Source organism: Squalius cephalus (genome assembly GCF_949319135.1).
Source record: "Squalius cephalus genome assembly, chromosome: 14".
Classification (NCBI taxonomy): domain Eukaryota; kingdom Metazoa; phylum Chordata; class Actinopteri; order Cypriniformes; family Leuciscidae; genus Squalius; species Squalius cephalus.
The window spans coordinates 10,050,452-10,075,835 of NC_137135.1; the positions used below are offsets into that span (position 1 = coordinate 10,050,452).

Consider the following 25,384-nt stretch of genomic DNA (forward strand, 5'->3'; position numbering starts at 1 on the left):
TCAGTCAAGAGCAGCAAGTTATTTTCTCTTTTGTTTGATTCACATTAATGCCACAGAGCAGCAGGCAGATTTATTAGGCTTTAAGGCCAAATGCATTGATCCATTATACTGAGACACATCCGGTTTGCACCCAACTGTTTACTTTCACTTGGGACATATTCGGCTGTTTACATGAATACTCCACACGATGGGCATTTTGTAATAATTGCGTGTGTATTCGACCATTCAAGCGCAATAAGAAATGAAAGAGAACTGAATTGTGTGTCAGTCAGCGCGAGCACCACATTGAGTTCTTTTTCACTGCTTATTGTGTTTATTTTAATATCGAGCATGTCCCAAGTTCGCGATTGCCTTCAGCTTTCTGTGCATGCACCTGATATATTGCGCTTAATTCTTTTTAACATCAAGCACGTCCTGCTCTTTATATTCTCATTCATTTATTTATTTTATTTTATTTTATTTTATTTTATTTTATTTTATTTAACATTTATTTACCCAGGTGAGCACATTGAGAACACTTTCTTCATTTACAATGGCGACCTGGCCAAGATAAAAGCATCGAGGTACAAAAGAACATAAAGTTACACATGTAATTACAAGACAAAGCAGATTAAACATTTACAAATTTAGCAAGTTCATGTATTTCATCACTCTGAATATGTACATACCCCAATATACATGATATAGCAAAATCTCTAAAGACAGACATTTTATACCATGGTAACGATAAATATCGTCATACCGCCAAGCCCTACTGTCCTATAGTATAGAAGCTTTACGACAATGACATGGGTCCAAATGAATCCGGCCTGCAGTGAGTCAAAGCAGCTACGTTACAGTCGTTTCACATCAAATGGCCAATGAGTTGCGCTCTGCACACAGGTGCAATCATGCACTAAGGGCCAGAACACTCTCTGCATTTCCATATTGATTAGTCTTTGATAACATGGCAAAGTGCAAGTCATTTCAGGAGACTGTTTCACCCCAGGCGTCCACCAGCTTCCATTTACACCTGTCTGAAGATACATGTCCACTGCAAGCCATTCATTCACACTTTGGAAGAATTATAAACAAGCTATAAAAAGAAAGTCAGCAACGAAATTGCATATCAGCACAAAGTGTTTGGTGGTCTGCTGTTCTGATATTGACTTTTTGTACCCCTTCAGCTTTCATAGCTGAAATTGCTGTACTGCTTCATAATAGACCGAGCCACCGTGCTGTAAGCAGGTCAGGCAATTATTGTTGCAGCAGGTACAGGGCTTTGCAATGGATTTCACATTAGGAGCTGAAGATGACAGTGCCATTTGAAAGTAAAGCAGTGAACAAGGAGGAAAAACTGAAAACACTGGACAAGGAATGGTTCAGGGAAAAATGAAATTTCAGTAATTTTTCACTCTCTCAAAAAGGCTATTTTCTTTTTTCATGCAAAAATGTCTTCATACATAACATTAAGCATTAGAGGCACTAACTCTAAATGCTAGTGTCTTATTTGGATTTTTTATCTTGTGACGTGGCCTTTCGCTCACCATCTGAGGTGTCTGTGATGCCGTGAGTAATATCTTGATCTTGAGTTAGTGTTTTGTTGAAAAGTTCACTAATGCCCTCTTGCTGTGCATACATAATGTCTGCTCTTTCTGACCGGCCCCATTTTTAGAACCTATTTTTCACAATCCTTGGCCTCATCCATATGCAAACATTTAGGATTCGGTACAAAGCTGCGCTCAGGCGCTTACCGTGATGCACATTGCAATGTAATAAGAATTAGCATGACAAGCAAGGCATATCCTGTCCAATTACACCATTATGCTGCATTCAATAACCGATAAATTAATCATTCAAGACAAGCACATTATATGCGAAATGACTTGGGGCGACATATGGCTGCCTGTTTATGTAACATGTAACCTGTGAGCTCGCCACACTGTTTCTGCTTCAGACGCTTCGCATGAAGGCAGCAGACCAAACTAATCCACTGCTTATCTAGTGTGCATATGAGTGTGTGTGAGATTTCAAGCCCTTTAAAATCAACACTCTCTTCTTGTACAGTCATGTGTGATATCGCTTACTCCCTCCATCTTTCCTGTGGTTTTCTTTCAATGCAGTGCCACAAAATTCATCAGGCCAACCGTATATAACAAAATCTATGCCGTAAATGTGTGATTGTGACAGTGCTTGACATAAATCGGCGGTGGCAGGTTTTGAATGTGAAAGATATTTATGTGATGGGAGGCGGGTGCAGTGATGAGTCAGTGTCCGCACGCACAAACACCTCTGTAATTGCTCATAAATTACAGCGTTTCATGCTGATAGGTGGCCGTGACTTTGATGAGTTTCATCTTTCTATCAACATGAAATATTGGCATGCAGTGAGCTTGCAGCTAATGTCATGTGAGAGTTAAATGGCTGTGTTGCTCTTTGGAGATGGGGCTTTGCTCGTGTTTCAGAGGTTGTTTCTCTGTGGTGAGAGTGCCTTCACAAAGCATTTAGCCATTGATTAGTTGCTGATTCATTATGGCATGCTTCGACAGAATATTTCCATGCTGTCTTTGTAAGCTTTGTAAGTTTGTGGTTGCAATGAAGCGCACGGCAATAGAGAATTTAAAGACCAGTTCCAGAAAATTTAATCGCCAGTTGGCGATTTCACTGCAAAGACAAACAATTTGTGCCTGCGCACAAATGCATAATTTTATATGTAATTTTACATATTTGCCTATAGTCACAAATTACATAATGTATCATTTTTTTTGTCTGATTTTCATTCCAAGGATGTTGATCTTGATAATACTATATTATTACTTTTTCTTCTGGGTAAATTTCATCTTCACAAAGCCAGAAACATTCACTGTAATCTCAATTTTGGAATGTTCTCCTCTGATATAAAGTCCCGCTTTACTTCCTTTAAGAAAATGTCAAAACCTTTGAACACAAAGGCTTTGAAAACATGTATCATCCATGAGTCTGACCTTTAATTTTTCATGATGACATAATGTTATATTGTGTTGATTTGTGTAATTCTTATAACCACTTGTTCGTATGCCCATCAAAAGCTGATTGAGTTATAGGCTAATGTTACCGCTACAACTACCGCATAACAAAATATGTCTGGAAACGACACCTCCGGCCATTTGGTTGGGTCATTGACCCAGTTTTTAATTAAATAAGGGCAATCATAACCTATTGCAGTTAATTTTGCAATGTACCGTTGCCGGTCGGCAGGCATCAATGACTCGCAATAGGACATTTTTGTCATTCAAATACACACGATGTTCGCAGTGTTTTCCCCCACGCCGACTCCACCCTCGCCACGCCAGACCACGGCCCCAACTATGACTAGATGCCGACTGTATGTATACGCCAAAAACAACAACAACAACCGCAACTTGGAGGGGTTTACAATACAGGGGGGTATTCCAGAAAACAGGTTATGTGACATTTTTATTTATTTAAGGTAAAGTAAATAAATTGTTTTTAATTTTATTTATATGTGATTGTTTAAGGGCAAGTAAGCTGATAACCTCAACTTTTGGTTCCAAAAACGCAGGTAACTTTCTGGGTATTTAAGTAGAAATAACTTACTCTTGCACACAATGGGTCTCATTCATGAAACACGAGCAGAACGAATTTTTGCGTAAATCGTGTGTAAAGTGGTTTTGGCGTAAATTTTCGGATTCATTAAAATGTTCGTATTTTCCAAATGTTAGTTGGTACGAAAGAAATCTACACCTGCTCCCAGCGACGCGTAAATAGTGCGTTTAACATCCGAACGTTTTGCTCATTAATAAGCCTGCATTTGAATTCACCTTAATCGGGTACATATTTACACAGCATTTTGAAAAAATATTATATATAGTAACATACAGTTTTTCTTTTTACTTTTATTACGAGAGCCAGTAATAGCATCTGCAAACGGAACACAAGTCCGCAATTTTTATTTATTTTTTATTTATTTTTTTACAAGTCCGCAAGTCACAAGTGTTGCAGTCAAGCTTCATGTCGAACCATTTTCTTTTCACTTCTGGGACTGTTTGATTAACAGATGAAACTCCATTAACTGCATCTGTAATATGCTGCCAAACATTTTTACCTAAAGCATTTAGGTAAAAGCATTATTACCTAAAAAATATTTTTTTTTAAGACCTGATACGCCACTACGCTTGAAAATAAAATGTGGCGTTTTGAATGAAATTCTGATAATAAAACTTTAATTTCTGCATCTGAGAAATTTATCTTCTTCATTTGCTTTTGAGAAGACATGTTGAAATCCTTCATTTGGTGTCATAATATGATGCCCATATATAGTTGTCAGTCGGTTTTAATGGGCGGGATTTATGGTAATTGCGAATGAGCGTGCACGCGCGTCCCATTTACGACTGATTGGAATTCATTAACACACACACACATTTCACTATCAAATCTGACGTTTACGAAGTATTTGTGAATCAGGAGAAGAATTTTCGGGAATGTCTCTTACGCGCAAATCACTCACATATTTACTCGTATATTTACGAATGTTTCATGAATGAGACCCAATATGTGTGCAATATATATATATACGCACATATATATGTGTGTATTAGGGGTGTAATGGTAGGCTACATGTATGTATTGGTTCGGTGCATGCAGCTGTGCGATGAATTCAGTCAGTCACAGGTGACCCACACTCCAATCCAGAAGGGGGCGCGCGCAGCAATGCAATGCTGTTTGCTACCAGTAAAAAGCGCAGAAGAATAAGAAGAGACGATCAAACCAAGCGTGCCGCACAAGCCCTGAAAAGTGAAGCCAAAACGTCTCGATCGCCCCCTGGTGACTGGTCCTAGTATAGGTCATAAGCCCCGCCTCCCCGTGTTATTCAACGGGACGTGAGACCAACTAAACAATTAAATTACACTTCAAATATCTTTTTTCCAAAGGTGGTTTCTTTCATTTGCTGTCGTTTTTATCACGCTGATGTAAGTTCAAGTGTCTGTTTCTAAAATAAGTTGGTTTTTAGTTAGTTACGTGATGCGGTGGTGTAACGTCATGATTGACAGCTGTGATTGACAGGTTCTCTGAGCGAAGTAGTGCATTCTGAGTGCATTCTGCGAGAGTGAGGGCGGAGCGTTGATTTCGCAGCTTTACTTCCTGCTCACTATTGCACAGGTCTGGTCCCGAGATCGCTACTGCGCAGACTCAAGTTCCAATATGTCAGCGCCATATCGGGACACTGGCGGCTTCAGTTCTCATCAATGGAAGAGAGCGAAGGGGCGTCGTCCATCTTTTTTTACAGTCTATGGATCAAACAAACAAACAAAAAAAAAGAAAAAAAGAGAAGCCAGAGCCATAGAGAGAAAGAGTTGCGACACTCCCATAGACCTCCGTTGTAAAAAAAATGGCGGTGCTTTTAACCGCCTACTTCCGGGATTTGAAGATCGGAGTAGTTCCAAACACTGTCATTTGGGCATTGGACCCCATTCACTTACATTGCTGTGCGTCGAGTTGTTCCAGAGGTAAATTGATGAAATATCGACCTCTTTTGAATTGTCAACTGTCTATATTGTATCAGAGGCCCTTTGCGATGCTTATACTGATCTTCATTTGTATATGCACAGCGTAATTATTTATATTTTATCTTGGTTGTTTCAACAAAGTTTCTAGCATTGCCTGCTTGCTAGTTAGCTAGCGCGACTTCGCCAGCTGTGAAGGTATAGCATCTAATTAGTTCAGTAATGAATCGCTACCACCTTTATAGCAACTTTTATTTAATTGAATTTTTGTATGCCTTTCTTTATGGTTTCTTTGCCCCACTTTATCCCACCGTTTGTTTTGTTGTCTTGAGTGAAGCGGCTTGTGAGAACAATGCTGGACCTCTAGGATTGTTATGGCCATCACCAGTCCTGTCTGTTTCATGGATCACCTGCCCCTGGTTTTTGTTTTTCTTGTTCACACACACTCACACAAGCACACATTTTTGTTGTCTGTCATTGTTTAATAAAAAATATTTTATTTGAAAACCTTCATTTGTATCAGCCATGCTTAATTGATCTCAATAGCAGTAACAGAAGTTACAAGTGTTTTGTTAGTTAATTGCTTAAGTTACTTGTATTGAGTTACAGCTACCCTTACTCTTAGCCTACTCTGTACACTAACCCAGAGCCATAGAGAAAAAATCTTCACTCTGCACTTACCTATAGACCCAAACATAAAAGTGTAAATTCGTTTTTAATCTGTTATAGTTTTGATATGTGTATGGCTTAATCTTAAAATTATATTCTTAGTCTTAACATGATCATGTTTCACGTTGTGGTCCTGGGGATGGCCACTTTCATCAGAAGAAGTGAGCTAGCTTCTAAGCGAATTCTGAACGGACCGCCACGGCAGACCTCTTTGTGTGATCACGAAGGTAGGCTAATGGCTGAATCGGAATTTATAAGCAAAATCACGGAAATCAATAGCCTAATACAGCCCAGTTGTGCTAAAATAAATATCATGAGACGTCCATCATCAGATGAATGATATGGAAAAGTTAAGTTAGAGCCGCTAAAGCCAGTGCTACTACCCATGCGAACATGAACACTAAGCTTTTCCCTCCAAAAATATAGCCTAAAACTTGCAAATGCAAAACTGACATTAACAAAATGCAATAACAGCTGAAAAAGTACTTGGGTGTGTGTTTTATTTTATATTTACTGTTCAATAATGTAATCGCTGCTGTCTGTCCCATAGAAGAACATGACAGCCAGCGTATGTTTTGGAACTACTGGGGCTTACATGAACCACGTGACAGCCATAGCGGCGACATCAAAGAGTGTCGCAACTCTTTCTCTCTATGGCTCTGAGAGAAGCATTCCGTATGTGCATTACATTAGCCTAGTCATTTATATTTACTTAACCTGTTAGTGATGTCTTATTTAATGTATGTTTAAATAAATTTGTCATGAAAACAAGTAATGACAGCCAATGTAAATGATTATATTTCAAAAATGAATTGGAGTAGACTTTATTTTAAAGTTTAAATTAACTTTATATTTAGCTTTAGAAGTTAATGCAAAACCTGCCTTATGTGCAATTTACATGTTTAAAAAAGAATAATAAAAAAATAATAATATTTGAGTTAAATATTTAAAACATATTTTAATTAAGGGCTCTCTATATAGTTTACAGCATCAGCCAAGATAGATTTTTTTTAATCCTTAAGAAAATTTTAATTATAATTGAATTTTAACACAGAGACACATTTGTTAAAAAAACACAGTTTAATAAAAAAAAAGTTGAAAGCAGCAATTTTATGTTTTGATTACTCCCCTGTGCAGTACCGAACCGAGGATCTGCATTCAGAAGTTTTTTTTTTTTTTTTTTTTTTTTTAACAGCAGGATGTTTTCAAGGCTATAATGTATTTCTATAATAAAAAAAACATATGATATATCTTACCTTTCAAGCAACGTAGAAGCAATACGACAAAAAAAAAAAAAAAAACTTTCACAGGCATAAGGCTATTTAGTTTAATCAGTCTTTCTTTTTATTATATTACTATAATTAAACAACCAATATTGGCTTGCTCTTATTCACAGTTATTATATATTATTAAATGAAAAGATTGTAAAAAGATTTCACCACCACCAAACAGTTGGTGCAGAGCACGGGATGGGGCCCCTCCCACCAGCAGTGATGTCATGTATTAAAATTGGTTGTGCACCTGCTGCAACAAAATACTGATACAGACTCCTCCATTTACACAAGGGTAATTGATTTTTGCATGTTGTGAATTATCATTGTATTGATGAATTCTTTGTTAGTATTAATAGGCTTCCATTATATACAAGGCCTCTGTGTAGTGAAGGCATATAGTGAATAGCCTATAAAATTCTTGCAGGAATACATTTCTTAAACGTGCTGCTGCTCTGATATTACAGCAATAGCAGGAGGTCCCTTCAAACAAATAATTCACGAGCATTTCATTTCCAGATGCTGAGTTGGTTATTCTGGCCATTACATTAACTTTATTGCCCTGACAGTAAGTTATTGTTAAACAAAATGTAGACCTGGGTACAACAAATGCTCCTGGATTATTTGTTTGTTTTTATTGGTAATAATATATCACTATCATTTTATAGGCAAACACTTTTTAATTATTTCATGCATTTTAGTGATGCACTGAAATAAACGGAATTAACGTTTTAATTTAGCCAAAAACGGAAAATTAAAATAACATTTATAATCAACTGACCAATACATTTTATTTAATAATCAACAAGAAAAAAAAACTGAGGTGTCCAAACATTTAAATTGCACATAAAGCAGTTTTTATATCGAATAAATATTGAATATTAATATCTTTTTAGGCCTAAATTGTTTCTACTGCAATATAAAAATAAACATTTAAACAATGGCTAACTGATAGATTTATTCAAACATAACCTACATTAAATCATGAAGACATCACTAACAGGTTAAAGGAACACGCTGACTTTTTGGGACTTTAGCTTATTCACCCTATCCCCCAGAGTTAGATCTCTGTGTGTGCCGTAACTCTGTTTGACGCGCCCACCGCTAGCCATTTTACAACGCTAACAACGGTGCTTTTCAGGTGTTGCGATAATCACTCCGCCCAAGTAGCAGTGCTTCGTTGTAGTTTATCCAAGTTTTGTGCACGAAAACAAGCCGCTTTAATTAAACATCACTATTTCGGTCAGTGATTTCAGCCCTCCAAAACCATTTTGGCCACACATTTTTGGTAGTCAAAATTTGGGTGCATCAAGTAAAGGCTTAAGTAAAATCCAGGTCTTCACAGTAAAAAATGTACAATGAAAGAACAAAGGAATAACTTTGGCTATACACTCACTGTAAAAAATAAATCCGTAAAATAACAGAAAAAGTACTGGCAGCTCATTACCCGGACATTATCCAGTAATTTTACAAACATTTCCATTAACTCTAAAACACAATGCAATGAAGTGAAAAATTCTAAATAGGCCTACAGGTAAAACACCTGTAAAAAAAAAAAAAAAAAAAAAACATCCCGTACGCCCATGCCTATAACAGTGTTTACGTTTTACATGGTTGAAAAAGTCACACAAACAACGTAAAATCCGATCAGAGTAGACAGACTGAAACGGATTTCCAGAAATGCGAATTTTATGTATATATAGCTATATATTTTTTATGCCCTTCACAATTGCTAAATCTGTACGGATTTCAATTGGATATGCACACAAATCGAATTTGGACTGACAATCTTAATGTAGCATAATAACAATGACAGGGAATAGGGAAAACAAAACCAAAACACAATGAAACTAAAGACTAAAATATAAGACTAACAGTATTTTATTTAATAGTGATTTGAACCAAATCCCTAAATATAATTATGAAGTCTGGTGCAGAACTTGTGCTGTTTGAGGTTGAGCTATCAAATCAGCTCAAAAGGGAAATATAAATAATTAATCATAACTCGAGGATCAGTTAATCGAATTAACTTCATGTAAATGAATTAATATTACAATAAATGAATCTGTTTGTCCAGTGAACACTAAGTATTAATTGTCTATCAACTCTTCAGAAAGGATATTTTCCGTGGCCACAGAAAAATAACTCTTTCTTAGCATGTAGCTTTGATCATAACTGTAAAATTGACATTGATTTATAAGCAGACAAGAATCAACTGGTAAGAATGTACACAAAAGTTTTATTTAACCAAATCACGAACACATAACTAATCTAAACAAACATACATATGTAAAATGGAAAGTAAAAGTGACTAATAAAACCGAAACAGAACAGAGGAATGAAGCTCTGAAAGAGTCATTTAACCTCCTGGAAGAACAGTCAGTCCCTTACTACAAAGCTCCTTTGTTAACAAAGGGGATCACAACTTTAGCTAAACAGCGATTTAGTATATCATACGATACTTGCATTTGCCTTAGCTGTTGAAGAGTGTCCTGATATACAGTCGCGTTGAGAAAGTCTTGATAGTTTGGTTCAATGGTGCTGAAGTTGCAATCAATTTCTTAAGTGTTGAATGTAGAAGCTATGGTGAACTTGTGGAGTTAGTTGACTCTGTTCTGGTCGAGGAATGTACACATGGCTTGATGTGTGGCAATCAGGAGCAGAAGCCAGAGAGCGCACGGAGGGAACTTTGTGTTGGCTTTTAAGTTCCTCAGGAGGTCACACCTTTGAGTTTTGACTTTACCAATGAGAAATGTGCAATTCTCAAGCAGGAAAGTTCCTTTGTTTGAAAAGCTGACTCATTTGCATGATTGGAGTAAGCTGGCAGTTTGTGTCTATTTATACTCTGTTAAATATAACAAACACACACTGGATTCAATGAGAAGGTGATGTCCCCCAAAATGTGAGTAATTAAATTAGTCATTAAACGAGGAATATTTTGATAGGAGACACCGCCTAGATGGGGTTACATTAACTAGTAGTTCTATCATCAGGCATGCATAACACTATACAATATAAAAAGACAATATACAAACAGTAATAATACACCAAATGTACTGGGGAAATCCATGTTCATTCATTAGACAGATTTTTCAATTAATTAGTGGAGATAATTTCATTTCTATGGGACTGCATGTCTGTGTCTTGTAGCCTGTACTGTTCTCTCATTAAGAACAATCAATGTCCCAAGTGTCTTTGAAGTGTATGAGTGGAGCAAAAGGGTGATAATTCTCAGTGGGGAAATCAGACATCACACAGTCTGCCTGGGGGAGGGATTGTGAAGATTAAATGGAACAATGGAGTGTTTCTTCGGTCCAGTTGTTACAAGGTATACAGGATAAATTAATAATGCATACACTATACTTCAAATCATGGTGTGCAATTACATTTAAATTACAACTGGATGTACAATTTTGACCGGCTGGATGAAAATTCATTAATTTTAAGGAGGAAGCAAAGTCATATCCTGAGAGCTGGGGTTGGGCTCATTGACTTAAAATTCTAGAAACATCCTTGAACAACCTTTATACTATCACCGAATATAAACAGTCCTTCAAATTCATTCTTATAATTTTCTTTGGCATTGATCGTATGTTTTAGACTCCAGAAATCTATCCTTTTTCCAAACGAAGCACTCTATATTAAAGAAACATCATCCTGGTTTCACAGACAGGGTTTAGATTAAGCCAGGATTAGGCCTTGGTTCAATTAGGACATTTCAGTTGCTTTGGTGTGTATCTTGAGACAAAACAATAGCACTGACATATTTTAAGTTATGACAGCGCAAGTTGCTTTCAGTTAAAACAGCTCAAACATGCATTTTAGTCTGGGACTTTGCTTAAGCCTTGTCTGTGAAACCAGACAATCGTGTTTAATAAATGTACAAGTTTTTATTTGTTTGTTTGTCTTTTGTCTTTGTGAATTGTTGAATTTTCTCTCTCCCACAGTTGACGGATGCATAGACTGGTCAGTGGACTTGAAGACGTATCGTGTGTTGGCCGGAGAGCCTCTGAGGGTGAAATGCGCTCTGTTCTACAGCTACATACGCACCAACTATAGCGTGGCCCAGAATGCCAAGCTGCGGCTCATCTGGTACAGGAACAAGGGTGATTCTGAGGAGCCAATCATCTTCTCGGGTCATCGGCTGAGTAAGGAGGGAGATTCCATTTGGTTCCGCTCAGCAGAGATGGAGGACAATGGATTTTACACCTGTGTGCTCAGGTGGGTCATTAGCAATTCAAACTTCAAATCAAGTGTGTGCTGAAAAAAACAGCCCTAAAACTGCACTGGGTCATATCTGTTTACTTAGGCTGGGGCCACACTAAAAGATTTTTTTAAATATTATAAGAATTTCCAAATGTGAGCGACCACAAACATTACGATAAGAAATCATAGATTTAACCGTTTTGTTCCTCTAGTTTGTGGAGTGCCGCGATGTGACCAGGAAAGCACAACACACACTAACAGATTCCATTCACAAACAGAGTCGTGAAAATGGGAAATCTCGCATCAAACATGACTTTCAAGTAAATAAACATGGAGGACGATCGGCAAGAAGAAATGGCGTATAATAGTGTATGGACTGCTTTTTACAGAAAACTTGCGGGGGAAAAAAGAAAAATGTTGATGAAGTCGTGGAGACAGTGTGAACATGAACTTTACATGTTACAGCGCGAGCAGTTGGTGAGTCTTCCGTCAGCTCTCTTTCTGATTTGGTATTGTTTCGTTTCACGTGATAATCTCTAGAGCGTGCGTGCGTTTGTCCTCGGGGTTCCCCCCACACAACAGATGAATGTTGAATATTCATGTTAAATATTTACGATTCGAGATCGGGGCGGCTCTGACGATCTTCCTAGGATTCAGTCACTTTTAACACACCTCACGCCACAAATAAAAATCGGATAAAATAATCTGTAGAACCATCTAGATAATCAGGACTTTACCTAGGATTGTCGGGTGGGGCGAAATTGGTCCAAAACCGATTTATTATGTTTTACTTTCTTACTTACTGATGGTTTAGGTATAACTATTAAAAACAACCGGTTACACTTTATTTTAAGGTGTCATTGTTACAGTGTAATTATATATTTAAGTACTGAGTAATAATAATTAACAACATGTACTTACTATAGGGTTAGGATAGGATTAGGATTTGGTTTAGGGTTAATTGCATGTAATTATGCATCATTTACTGTAATTATTATGGTAAGTACAAGTAACAAGGACAGTGTAAAATAAAGTGTTACCAGACAACCTACCTTCGTATTCAGTTTAGAGCAATATTGAACAATTGAAATAACAGTAACAACAGAAATAAAGAATTATTTCATTAAAAAACATACAGTTAATTGAGACAAAAGAACCACCACCATTATCTGATCATCGATCAGTATTGATGCCAGTGGTTTATTCATTCACAAAATGAATTTGAAAATATTCAAAGAGCAGTCAACAAAAGAAACTAAAATAAAAGTTGTTCAGGGTGAGGAGGCCATGTGATATGAATTACTTATCTGTAATTAACACTGTGCAAAGTAGTAGGCAAACATGATGGCGTTGTTGTGGGCAATTTTTTGCTCTAAATTTTACACACACCTTTGGTCCAGTTGGGCATTGCAGAGTGTTAGAGTCCCGGGCCTGTTGATGAAAAAAAGAAAAAAAGTTTTTGAAAAGAAACTGTCAAAGAAAATGTTTAATCACACATTTGCTTGTCTATATAAAGTAGCTTAAACCATATTCTGTAACTGTTATATGATGTGTTTTTAACTGTTCTGTGAGAGTGGCATCATTGTTTGACAGCATTAGTATAAGGTTCAAATTCTTTAGGCATATTTTGAAACTGACGTCACTTCACAAACCCTGTCATAAAACATTTCCTCACAGCTGTGGTCAGAAATGTACGAAGCACCCAATGGCCCAATGATGGAATCCATTGGCATGGGATAAAGTATTTCCAGGGGATGTCTTTTTCTTGTGCTTATGGGAAGTTTTTATTTCATTCTAGCTCTGGGGTTTATTCTGACACCAGTTTAAAATTATTATAAATTCAAACTGAGATTTTGCTTCCATTTTTAACTCAGATATTGTTTTATTATACTAGGTATTCCCATACATTTCAATTATTTGTTCATTATACGTCACGCCGACCGGGTTGGGGATCTGACGGACACAAAATCTGTTGTTGGTTTTTATACCTTAATACCATAAAGTTTGACTGTGGCCTGCTTGCTCATAACATTTTCTTAAGGCTGGAATAAACAAAATGACTTTTGAAAGCTCAAAAAAGCTAGGTGTCATACACTTACCAACTATGTAAATGGTTACAGAGAAAAAAAATTGAGCATCAATGTTGAAGAAGCTACTTTAAAACTATGTAATCACATTACAAATAACAAACAAAAACACACCAACTGTTTTATTTTCAATAACATCTGTGTGATAAGAACTTATGGTATGTGCTGAATTCATGTTATCCATAGTCCTAGAACATAGCATTGCTGGTTCATATTAAACAAATATACTGATGAAGTAGAGACTTGTGCTACAATACACTTCTACTTAGTTGAAATGCTACACTTAAAAAAAAAAAAAAAAAAGTAGTACCCCTACTCTCGAGCTAAATATCTGCAGGCTAGTATAGAGGGTAACAATATATATATATATATATATTGTATATATCATCATATCATCCAACCTTAAAACTTGTATAATTTTTGTCAGTTTTTGATGAGTTGTCAATACAATATATAGGGTATGATTTTACCCCAAAGATCAACATACCGACACAAAATAAGATAACTGCAAATCCATGTTTCGCTGCTTGGAGTCCAGTTTTTCTGTGAATTGCAGCAATCCATTTGCTTCTCTTTTCTGTACCTTTCAGCAGTCTGTAAAAATAAACCTCAGGTTGCATGTCAAATCTATACAGTCACTCTCAAAGTTCTTTCCCGTTTTAGATGTATTTTTGTGTTTTTCGTGGCATTCACGCTGAAAACGTACTCGGTTACTCGGTTACGGAACGAGTACTGCGTAAGTATCTTACGCTATGGGGAAATCTCTTTTCCGCAAGATACTGAAGCCAAAAATTATCCTTTAATTTTGAAATAATGTAAAACGCGTTGCGGCAGCATGCAGGCATAGGCAAGGCGGCTCGCGTGCCTATTAGCTGCCCTGCGGCAACTGCAGCAGCCTATCGAGAGAGGCCCCCGTGACGTCAGATGCAATGGGGGCGCTTCGCCCCCACTACGTCACGTCCCGCCGAAACTCATGTGGCGTGGACCTAATAAATATGGATTGATAGGCTGATCACACTGGTTTTCATCGCCAAAGCGAACCAGAGCTTGTTGCATGCACGGCAAAGATACGCAGTACTCGTTCCCTCTTCTAGAGAGAACCGAGGTTACGTTAGTAACCCGAGTACGTTCTCTTACGAGAGGTCTCTCGTACTGCGTAAGTATCTTACGCTATGGGGAACACAGTGTAAAACGCCGTGTGTGCTGAGATCCAACACCAAAGTCCCAAGGGCAGGTGCCCGGGGCTCATATAGTGCAAAATCATAAGGGACTCACAGAGAGTACGGGAAGGGGGCTGATAGCGTCATCCCTAAATGAATAGCACCTGATAAGGGGCCATTTATATTGTTTCACACTGCTAGGGCGATAAATCGGCCTGGACAGATGAATATTTACATTTTACATTACATTTAGTCATTTAGCAGATGCTTTTATCCAAAGCGACTTACAAATTAGGACTAAATTAAGCGAGTCATTGTGAAGAGGCAAAAACAACGCAAGAAGTGCTCAAAATACGAAGTTCAGGCATTATTCAGAGTAGCATAAGCCCATTAAGTGAGGTTTTAAAGGGAAAGGGAAGGTTTTATTTTATTTTATTTTATTTTTTTTAATTTTTTATGAGGTTAAGTGCTCACGGAAGAGATGGGTTTTCAGCTGTCTTTTGAATGTTGTCAGGGATTCTGCGTTCCGGATGAGGGTGGGGAGAGCGTTCCACCAGCATGGAACTGTGAATGAGAATGTTCTGGAAAGTGATTTTGTGGCTCTCTGTGATGGAACCACGAGCCGTCGCTCGTTGACCGATCGTGGGCTTCTGGTAGGGATGTAGACTCGTAGGAGTGAGTGAAAGTAGGAGGGAGCTGAGTCTGTGATAGATCTGTAAGCAAGCATCAATGCCTTGAACTTGATGCGAGCAGCGAGAGGTAGCCAGTGCAGAGAGATGAACAGAGGAGTGACGTGGGCCCTCTTGGGCTCGTTGAAGACAAGACAAGCTGAAGCATTCTGAATCATTTGTAGAGGTTTAGTTGCACATGATGGAAGTCCGGCCAGAAGAGCATTGCAGTAGTCAAGCCTAGAAATGACCAGGGCCTGGACGAGGAGTTGTGTTGCATGCTCAGTAAGGAAAGGCCTGATCTTCCTGATGTTGTGCAGTGCAAACCTGCATGATCGAGCTGTCTTTGAGATGTGATCTGTGAAGGTCAGCTGGTCATCAAACGTTACTCCAAGATTTCTGACAGACCTTGATGGGGTGATTGATGCTGAATCTAGCTGGATAGTGAAGTCGTGCTGTAGAGACGGATTGGCAGGGAGGACGAGAAGCTCAGTCTTTGCCAGGTTGAGCTGCAGGTGATGTTCCTTCATCCATGTCGAGATATCCGCCAGACAGCTTGAGATCCGTGCAGCTACTGTGGGATCAAGTGTAGATACTTCTTCCTCGGTTAGCGGAGAAAAGGAGGACAGAGGGATATTGGCTGTGGAATGGGTCAGACTGGGTTCCTGTGTGTGTGGAGCTGAGAACTGACTGCTGATAGTTGTTGTTTTGTTGGTGAAGAAGTTCGCAAAATCATCAGCAGTTAAAGAGGAGGCGGGTGGTGGTGGAGGTGGACAGAGGAGAGAGTTGAATGTCTTGAAAAGTGATCGTGTGTTGGAGGAGCTGTTGATCTTGTTGTGGAAGTAGGAAGATTTTGCAGCATGAACATCAACAGAAAAGGAAGAGAGGAGAGATTTATACATACTCAGGTCAGATGTGTCTTTTGATTTGCGCCATTTCCTCTCTGCTGCCCTGAGTTCGGTCCGGTGTTCACGAAGAACCTCAGATAACCAGGGGATGGAGGGAGTAGCGCGTGCTGGCCTGGAGGAGAGAGGGCAGATATTGTCTAGAGAAGAAGTTAGTGTGGAGCAAAAGGTATCCGTTGCGGTATTCACATCCAGAGATGAGAATTGTGAGGGTGGGGGAAGAGAAGATGACACGGAAGAGGAAAGATGGGAGGGAGAAAGTGAGCGCAGGTTTCGCCTGAAAGTGACTGGTGGTGGGGTTGGTGGTGCAGGGGTAGAGAGTTTTAGACTGAAAGTAATGAGGAAATGATCTGAAACATGGAGAGGTCTCACCAAAATGTTGTCTGTGATGCAGTTGCGTGTGTAAACCAGGTCCAGTTGGTTGCCTGATTTGTGAGTTCCTGAGTCGTTTGAGATCGAAAGACGCTAGGAGAGAGATGAAGTCTGTTGCATGCGGCTTTTCGAGATGAATGTTGAAGTCACCGAAGACTAGAAGTGGGGTGCCGTCCTCAGGAAAAGAGGACAGCAGCACATCCAGCTCCTCTACGAAGTTACCCAGCTGACCTGGGGGGCAATAAATGACTGCAATATGGATCTTATTGGGAGTTGTAAGTGTAATAGCATGATATTCGATTGAGTTGTTGTTGCATAGAGAAGAGAGCGATGAGTATTTCCAATTGTTAGAAATGAGAAGCCCTGTACCCCCACCCCTCCCAGACTGACGAGGGGAGTGAGAGAAGGAGAAATTGCTAGAGAGAGCAGCGGGGGTTGCTGAGTCTTCTGGATGAATCCAGGTCTCAGTCAAGCCCAAGATACTAAGAGTAGAATGAGATGCAAAGGCTGGAATAAAGTCAGCTTTATTGACTGCTGACTGACAATTCCATAGACCCACGGAAAGAGAGAGAGGTGTGTGTGAGGATGAGAGAATGGGACGCAGATTAGCAGTATTGCACTGCATTTTGCGCGTGATGAAAGGGCGTTGCCGAGAGATAACAGGAATGTATTGAAAGCACATGTTGAGTAAGGTGAAAATAAGATAAAAAGTGGGAAGGGAAAGGGAAAAGGAGATACTTAAGTGCCTTCCTGGTGTCCTTGCTCGGTGGAGTCGCGCAGGTAGAGTCGCTGGTCTTTACCCGAGTCGGTCTTCACACGAGGAGGCTGAACACGAGAGCTGAACGCTTCCGCAACAGCGCGCAAATTACATAGATATAGATATAATGCTATCACCGCTTGAGTGAGGACAGCTGTCTCAGTCCGGCAATTAAGTCAATAAAGCGAAAATGGGCCAAATCGAAACTAGCTAGGAGCCAACTGAGTATTCTGAAAAACCACTTGCGCGCTCTTGCCGTGCGTCCTCTATGCTGACCGCTGGTCCTGAAGTAATGACCTGAAACTCCTCTATTTATATCTATTCTTACAGTTGCTGTCTCGGTCCGGCAGTTAAGTCAATAAAGCGAAAATGGGCCAAATCGAAACTAGCTAGGAGCCAATACTTAAGTGCAATTAAACTGCAATAATAATTTTCACACGTGGGTGTTTATTAATGTAGCAGCGTGTCTAAATAAAATACAGAATTATGTGAAGTTAAAAACGAAAAATAAACAGAGAATCGAAGATAGGCTTACCTTAAGTCAAATACAACACTGAAATAACAGGAGAACTGAGTATTCTGAAAAACCACTTGACACCTAATGGGCACTGCAAGCTCTTAGAAGTGTAAGCCAGCGCTATAGCATCAACTATCCACCTGGAAGGGGTCTGTTTTGATGCAGCTAGTCCCTTAGAAGGTCCGCTGAACAAAACGAAGAGCTGCTCTGTCTGTCTGAAGACGGTTGAGCGCGACACATAAGCTCTTAATGCCCTGACTGAGCAAAGGAAGCTCACGTCCTTCTGCTCATTACAGACCGGCAGAGCCGACAGAGAAATCACCTGAGCCCTGAACGGTGTGTTGAGGGACTTAGGAACATATCCGTGCTTTGGTTTGAGTATGACCTTCGAGTCATTTGGCCCAAATTCCATGCACGTTGCGCTTACTGAGAGCGCTTGCAAGTCCCCTACGCGCTTCACAGAAGCGAAAGCCAGAAGAAACACTGTCTTGAAAGACAAGTGTTTGATGTCTATTGACTGTATTGGCTCGAATGGGGGCCCCTTCATGGCTTCCAGAACCGTAGAAAGGTCCCAAACGGGAACTGAGGGGGGTCTGGGAGGATTTAACCTCTTAGCTCCTCTAAGGAAGCGAATGACCAGATCGTTTCTCCCCAGTGAAGGCGGCGAGTTGTCGACCAGCGGCTTCAGATGCAAGGGCTCGTCCCGCAGAAGGCTTTTTCAACGGATCCAGCGATGCGTGAAGCTTGCTGAAGAGATGAAAATAAGTGTGATCAGCCTATCAATCCATATTTATTAGGCCCACGCCACGTGAGTTTCGGCGTGACGTGACGTAGTGGGCTGACGTCACGGGGGCCTCTCTCGATAGGCTGCTGCAGTTGCCGCAGGGCAGCCAATAGGCATGCGAGCCATCTTGCCTATGCCTGCATGCTGCCGCAACGCGTTTTTCATTATTTCAAAATGAAAGGATAATTTTTGGCTTTAGTATCTCGCGGAAAAGAGATTTCCCCATAGCGTAAGATACTTACGCAGTACGAGAGACCTCTCGTAAGAGAACCAATGTTTTCGCTTAGTCTTTTTGCCACTCAGTGGGTGTAACACAGTCACTCTGGCCAATTGTGACTTCACGTGCATACCCTCTATTGACTGAAATTGGGGCAAAGATGTGTAATGTATTCCAGCCTTTACTCATGTTAATAAAACATGCAAAATCATTGATGAACATTAATTAAATGCTCTCCTCCTGTTCCCTTTAATCGTGGATCTCTGCTCCCAAGTTTGTATATTTGTTGTTTTATTGAGTGTTGTTTGTTCCTGGCTTCAGTTTCATCAGAAAACTAGCCTTACAGAAAAATATACTGTACACATACTGCTTACCGCTTCCAAAAATAGTAGGTAGTATGCCATCTCAAACTCCCTAAACCTCCCCCTTTTTTAAAGAAAATATCTAAAATGAGATGCTGAAGATGCAGGATTATAAAATTCACACTAATTCACACCAATACCAATACGCTTTTGTAAGAGGAAAGCTAAAGGAAGACCTTGAGGAAACCCACTGCTCAGAAAAGATTTCACTCTCACACAGGGACTGAAGGGCAATTGGTGTAAAACATCTAAACAGAGGCAGCTGTGACTGAAAGCACAGGATCTATTTCCTCCAAGGTCCAATGGCTGCAGGATGGTTAATTTTGTGTTTCCATTTCAGGCCCTGTAAACTTGTCTGGCAGTGAATAAAATACACTGTGACAAACTACACAGTCTTAGACCCACAAAACTAAACATGAGCAGCTATTATCTAACACACAACATCTGCATGTTCTCAAACAAATATTCAGTTAAACTAATTTCAGAACACAACCGTAATTCCTGAAACAAGCAACTGTATCTAGATTAATGTTCTTTTTTACATATACTAAAACATTATTAAGATGAAGTTGTACAAAATGACACAGTTACCTCATTATGAACATGAATTTACAAAGAACATAGTTCTTTTCTAATATATTTAGGAAAAAAAATTGTAAGCCTTTTTTTTTTAGATTGCTGCATTTCAATTAATGCTAAAATTCCATCAAATTTAATCGAATAATCCTTACGTTTTTGTAACTGAATAATTGAACAATCCTTATTCACTTATTCAGTTAAAATACGTAAGGATTATTCCATTCAATTTGATGAAATTTGACTATTAATTGAAATGCGTAAATCTTAATAAAAGGCTTAAACATTTTTTTGAGTGTAGAGTTCAGACTTATGCATCACTGGAAACAATGGTTTCACTGTTGCATGTGAAGTTTTTTTCCAGCTTTCTGATTTCTTCCTTTGTTGCATATTGGCCTTGACTGATGAGCTAAAAAATATTTTTAAATCTAATTTGGTTATTTGAGGTAATCTTAAAAAATATTTTTATTTATATAATAAACACAGCCTTTAACCCCTTAACATGTCACTGTCCCGGTACCTGGACGCCTAAGTTTACTGCACTATTACTATTAAATCCTAATCTAATCATGACAAACTATATATTGTTGGAAAGGTCTAAGACTCCTAAATAGATATTTTGCCACTGTTTTTTGTTAAAAATTATGTAGGAACAAAAATAGATTAATTTATGACAAGAGTGCACCTCAAAAAATCTACATCATAACAGGAGTTCTGGCCTTTGTCACAAAAAGTCGACGCACACACTTTTAATAATTGAAACTTTGGTTTTCATGCTAATTTTTTTTTTTACCAAAATATATAAACTAGTATTTGTCCATAAAATAATATTATCCTCTAAAAAGGATTATATATATATATGTGTGTGTGTATGTATATTATCCTCTAAAATATAATATTATCTTTTTTATCGCCTTTTTTTATACATCACATATTTTAGTAGTTATCATAAATTAGGTATCATTCGAAAGCTCAGAATTCATCCTGTGAAAACCGATTTGAAATTGGACGTTGCGTTACCATAGAAACGGTACTCTAAATTATTTTATCTGGCCTCTCCCCTTTTGGGGCGTCGTCATGTTTCATAATTTATGATCAAAACCTTTTCTAATCTTGACAAAACCCATATTGTCAGAAAGGTCTGAGTCTCAAAGTTCCATATTTTGTGACAGAAGTGATATTTGGACAGAAATGTATTAATTTGTTATGGCAGAATGCATACAATTAAATTCAAGGGAATGTATGCCACCCGGTGGCTATTTTTGGTACTACGCCTAAACAAAATATCATGGGAACTTCAATTTTTGTGATATCAACTTCAAATTTGGAACACAAATTGGATAGATATATGGCTTTGATTTTATAGTAATTTTATAGTAAAAAATATTTTGTAAAATACATATTTTATAAAAAAGAAAAAATATTAAGTACAGTATATTTGATTTACTGTAAGTTTAAACTTCCATAACTGCTTTCACTTCAACAATACTCTGTATAGTATTTATATAGTGTTTTCTTTAAAACAAGACCAAACTCAGGTCTATATTCCAAAGCATTCTTGAATTACAACCATTTAAGTTTGAATAGTGCATTTTAACGTCCATTCTCAAAAAGGGGGGTGACAGTATACCAAATGGCACATTCACACATGCCTGCTTGCTATATCCAAAGCAACTTGCATTGCTTTGCATTGCATGACATTCATGGTACCTTTCTTCCAGTTTTCAGTTCAGTTCTTCCAGATTTCAGTTCTTGCTTTCCCTGGGAATTGAATCCATATCCTTGGCATTGCTAGCGCCGTGGTCTAGTGTTTGAGCAACGGGAAGGCTTGAAGAGCCTTCATTTAGTATAGTATTCATTTGTTCATATAGTATTCCAAAAGAAGGTTATGCCAAATGATTATGAACAAAAACACTACTCATAAAATAGTAGGCGCAAAATACCTGGGCCCACTTGCAAGAAATCCTTTAAAATTAAGAAAACCCTATAATGGAAAGCGTATAGTTTTCTTAACTTATGGGGTTACTTGCAACCGGCTGGTTGACCTCCTACTTCTGCCAAGGTTTTGAAGTGTATATCTGATGAACACTTTACAGGAGTAGATTATAAATGATGTTGTCATATTTATAAATGATTAAGAAAAGCAAAACAGTTGTTGTGTTACATGATGTATGGCACCTGTGTGTTTATAGGATGTTTATTATCTGTAGAGGCCTCGATGGTCCCACTTTATATTACGTGTCTTTAACTGCTATGTAGTAAGTTTTATGTTAATTATGATTTGATACAATGCACTCAGGGCTTGACATTAACTTTTTTTCTCACCAGCCACTGTGGCTAGTGGTTTTCCAAAGTTACTATCCACTCAAAATTGTGACTGGCCACAGTTTTGACATCGATACCATGGGCAAAAACGCAATATCACTCTGTAATATTTTTAATATTATTTCATAATTTTAAGACCTGACGCACAGATATCATACTGTTACACATGTGTTTTCTTTCTCAACTGTTTACATTCACTTAAAACAAAACTGACTGTGTTCACGTGAATACTTGCCAAGACCAGCATTTTGACATTATTTTGTGTGTATTTGACTGTTTAAAGGAACACTATGTAGCTTTTCAACCTTCATAATATATTTTCAAGACCCTTGTGATGGTACATCGACTTACAATAGGTTGAATGACACGTCTGCCATAGCCTGACGGGGTCTGTATCGCTTTTACTGGCGCTATGTAACTTTGGGGTTAGGGTAGTAACCCGAGCACAAAAAAAACTACAAAATTCGACTGCTTTACGGCATACGTCACTTCCCCCACCACTTCCTCAAATTTGGACGTGAGAGGCCAACCAGCGTTTGTTTTCGGCTTTCGTGCGTATGTTTTTGTCATGGGGGCTGTTTACACCTGGCCACTTCATGCGTTTTCTCAGATCAGATAGCTATCCGATCGTGAAAAGACCCGGTGTAAATGCCCTCCGAAGCGCATTCGAGACGGATTTGAATCCGATCGCTCAAACCACTTCAGGAGGTGGTCTGGGCCGCATTCCAGACGAAACTGGACAAGTGTAAATGCATCTGGTTGTTGAAACCACATATGTAAATTGTACTTCTCCCAAAAATGCTAAAAAAAAAAATAAAAAAAAATGTGTGAGAGCGTGTTATAGGCTATATGTTATAGCCAGATATGACGACACTACTGGAACACGCATCACCGCAGATGAGCAGCTGAGCATCTATTCATCAAGCCAACGTGCAAACTATTGCAAATCACAGTGAAAGTAAGTCGCAAACGCTTAACACACAATCATCATCATTAAAAGGAAAGAAACTAAATGATCTTACCAGGGCTGTTACTGCTCTCTCTTATTGCGGTCTTTGATTTTGAAATTTTAGCTGATGATCAATAAAGTGCAGTTCATATCTGTTGCTTTCGGTGACGTGCACTCCATTAAATCTGCATATAGCGCAGGAATTGAAGATCGGATTTAAATCCGTTTCGCAAAAACACATTTATGTGACCAGGTGTAAATGGAATCGTTTTGATAAATCAGATAGCTATCCGATCTGAGAAAACGCATTAAGTGACCAGTAAATAAATCTCTTATTTGTAAACTTGTTTGCATTCTATGTTGTATGTTGTTGCGCTTGCTTGTAGTATGTCATTTTTTTAAGATGCTGTTCATTCATCCATTGTTGATAATTAGACCAGTCCAATAATTTCCACATATGTCTAGCTAGCTTTCGATTATCAGAGCTGTTAACAGACTTGATAACAAACACTCGTTTCTCTTATGTTTTTTTTTTTTGCGTTATGTTTTATTGCCTAGCTTGCCTCACGAACTAGGTGTTGTGAGGTGTGTTTATGACGTAGTCCTGAGGGATATCAGACGACGCTGTTGACATTGATTCCTGCGATTATCATGAGAACAGTTTTCAATATCTCACATAATTATCAGGACATAAATAAGCCTAACGTAGAGGTTGTAAATAGTGTAAACGAGCACAATTTGCAAACTATTATGATAAATTGCAATAATCATGTCTTCGGAGTCTATCTGTGCCTGTTCCATGCCCGATGCAGGTACCGGTGTACAGGGTGGGAGGTGGGGGGGTGGAGGGGTATTTACGACAGTGCAAGTATTCCACAGCGACTCTAGGGGTCGCTGTTTGACAAAAACACAATTTCTACACAGTGTGCCTTTAAGCGCAATAAGCAGCGGAAAAGTACTCAATATAGCACTGAGAGCTGGCTTTATGTGCGAGCACAGAATCTGCGGGAATGAGTAAAATTATGCAGAATACACGCAATCCCACGCCAAAATTCAAGCCCTGTAACACCAACAATATTGATCCAGAGCAAATGAAATGAGTGTGTGAGGAGAGGCGGGTTTGTGTGTCAACTCGCTGACAGAGAGAGAGAGAGAGAGAGAGAGAGAGAGAGAGAGAGAGAGAGAGAGAGAGAGAGAGAGAGAGAGAGAGAGAGAGAGAGAGAGAGAGAGAGAGAGAGAGAGAGAGAGAGAGAGAGCGCAGCTGGTATTGTGTGTATATTCTGCAGGAAATGAGTATTGGAAGCATTTAAGATATTTCAGTATCGGTATCAAAAAATCTATATTTTTGATCATTACATTGCACTTAGTTTATTATTTAAGTTGCCTTCTTTAAAAGACTACAATTTAAACATGTATATATTATATAAAATTCAACCCGCCAAAGTGGCTAGTAGTGACTGCATTACACACCACTACTGAAATACACCCGCATTTGACAGGTTGACGGGTGTTAATATCAAGCCCTGAATGCAAAAATGTTCCCTAACCATACCCGCATCCCACCTCAATGGCAACAAAAATGTTTTGCAATACTGCATTAACACAATAAGTAGCCTACATTTTACCAAACTTTTTTTTTTTTTTTTTTTTTAGTAATTAGTAGTAAAAGACAACTAATATGAAATGTGTGCCCGGCCCCATTCACATCTGCTATTAAAATACATTTGGTTGATCTGATCACAAGTGGACATTACTAAATGCAGGTGCAATGGGCTACAAAACTTTTTAAGATCATCAACTTTCAACCCCATTCAGAGGTGGTTTAAAAATGCATGTCACGCTGGATTCGTATAGTGTAATCGTGTGTTCGAACCGCTGCATAGGGCTACCAACTCACAATTAGGGATGTGTTGAGGGAAAGTCTGTCAAAATCTGAGATTTAAACCCAGCAAGGCTGCTAGAATCCCAACAGGATGAAAGAAAAACAAACAAAAAACAAAACAATAGATCTCCATGGATGGTTAGCCAGGGAAACCAGGTGCCTCTTCTTGGTTTGGGATAAATACTCAATTTAAA

General features: G+C 38.6%; 1 protein-coding gene across 3 annotated transcripts in view; it reads left to right on the forward strand.

The window, feature by feature from the left end:
- Positions 1–25,384, forward strand: part of il1rapl2 (interleukin 1 receptor accessory protein-like 2) — a 579,732-nt gene that overhangs the window by 429,692 nt on the left and 124,656 nt on the right. For 2 of the 3 annotated variants that reach the window (XM_079892460.1, XM_079892462.1), the window contains one exon: positions 11,371–11,644. In XM_079892460.1, the coding sequence (XP_079748586.1) occupies positions 11,371–11,644 (274 nt within the window). Of the gene's footprint in view, positions 1–10,700; positions 10,752–11,370; positions 11,645–25,384 lie in introns of those variants that run through there. The other variant, XM_079892461.1, reaches the window with a different exon arrangement.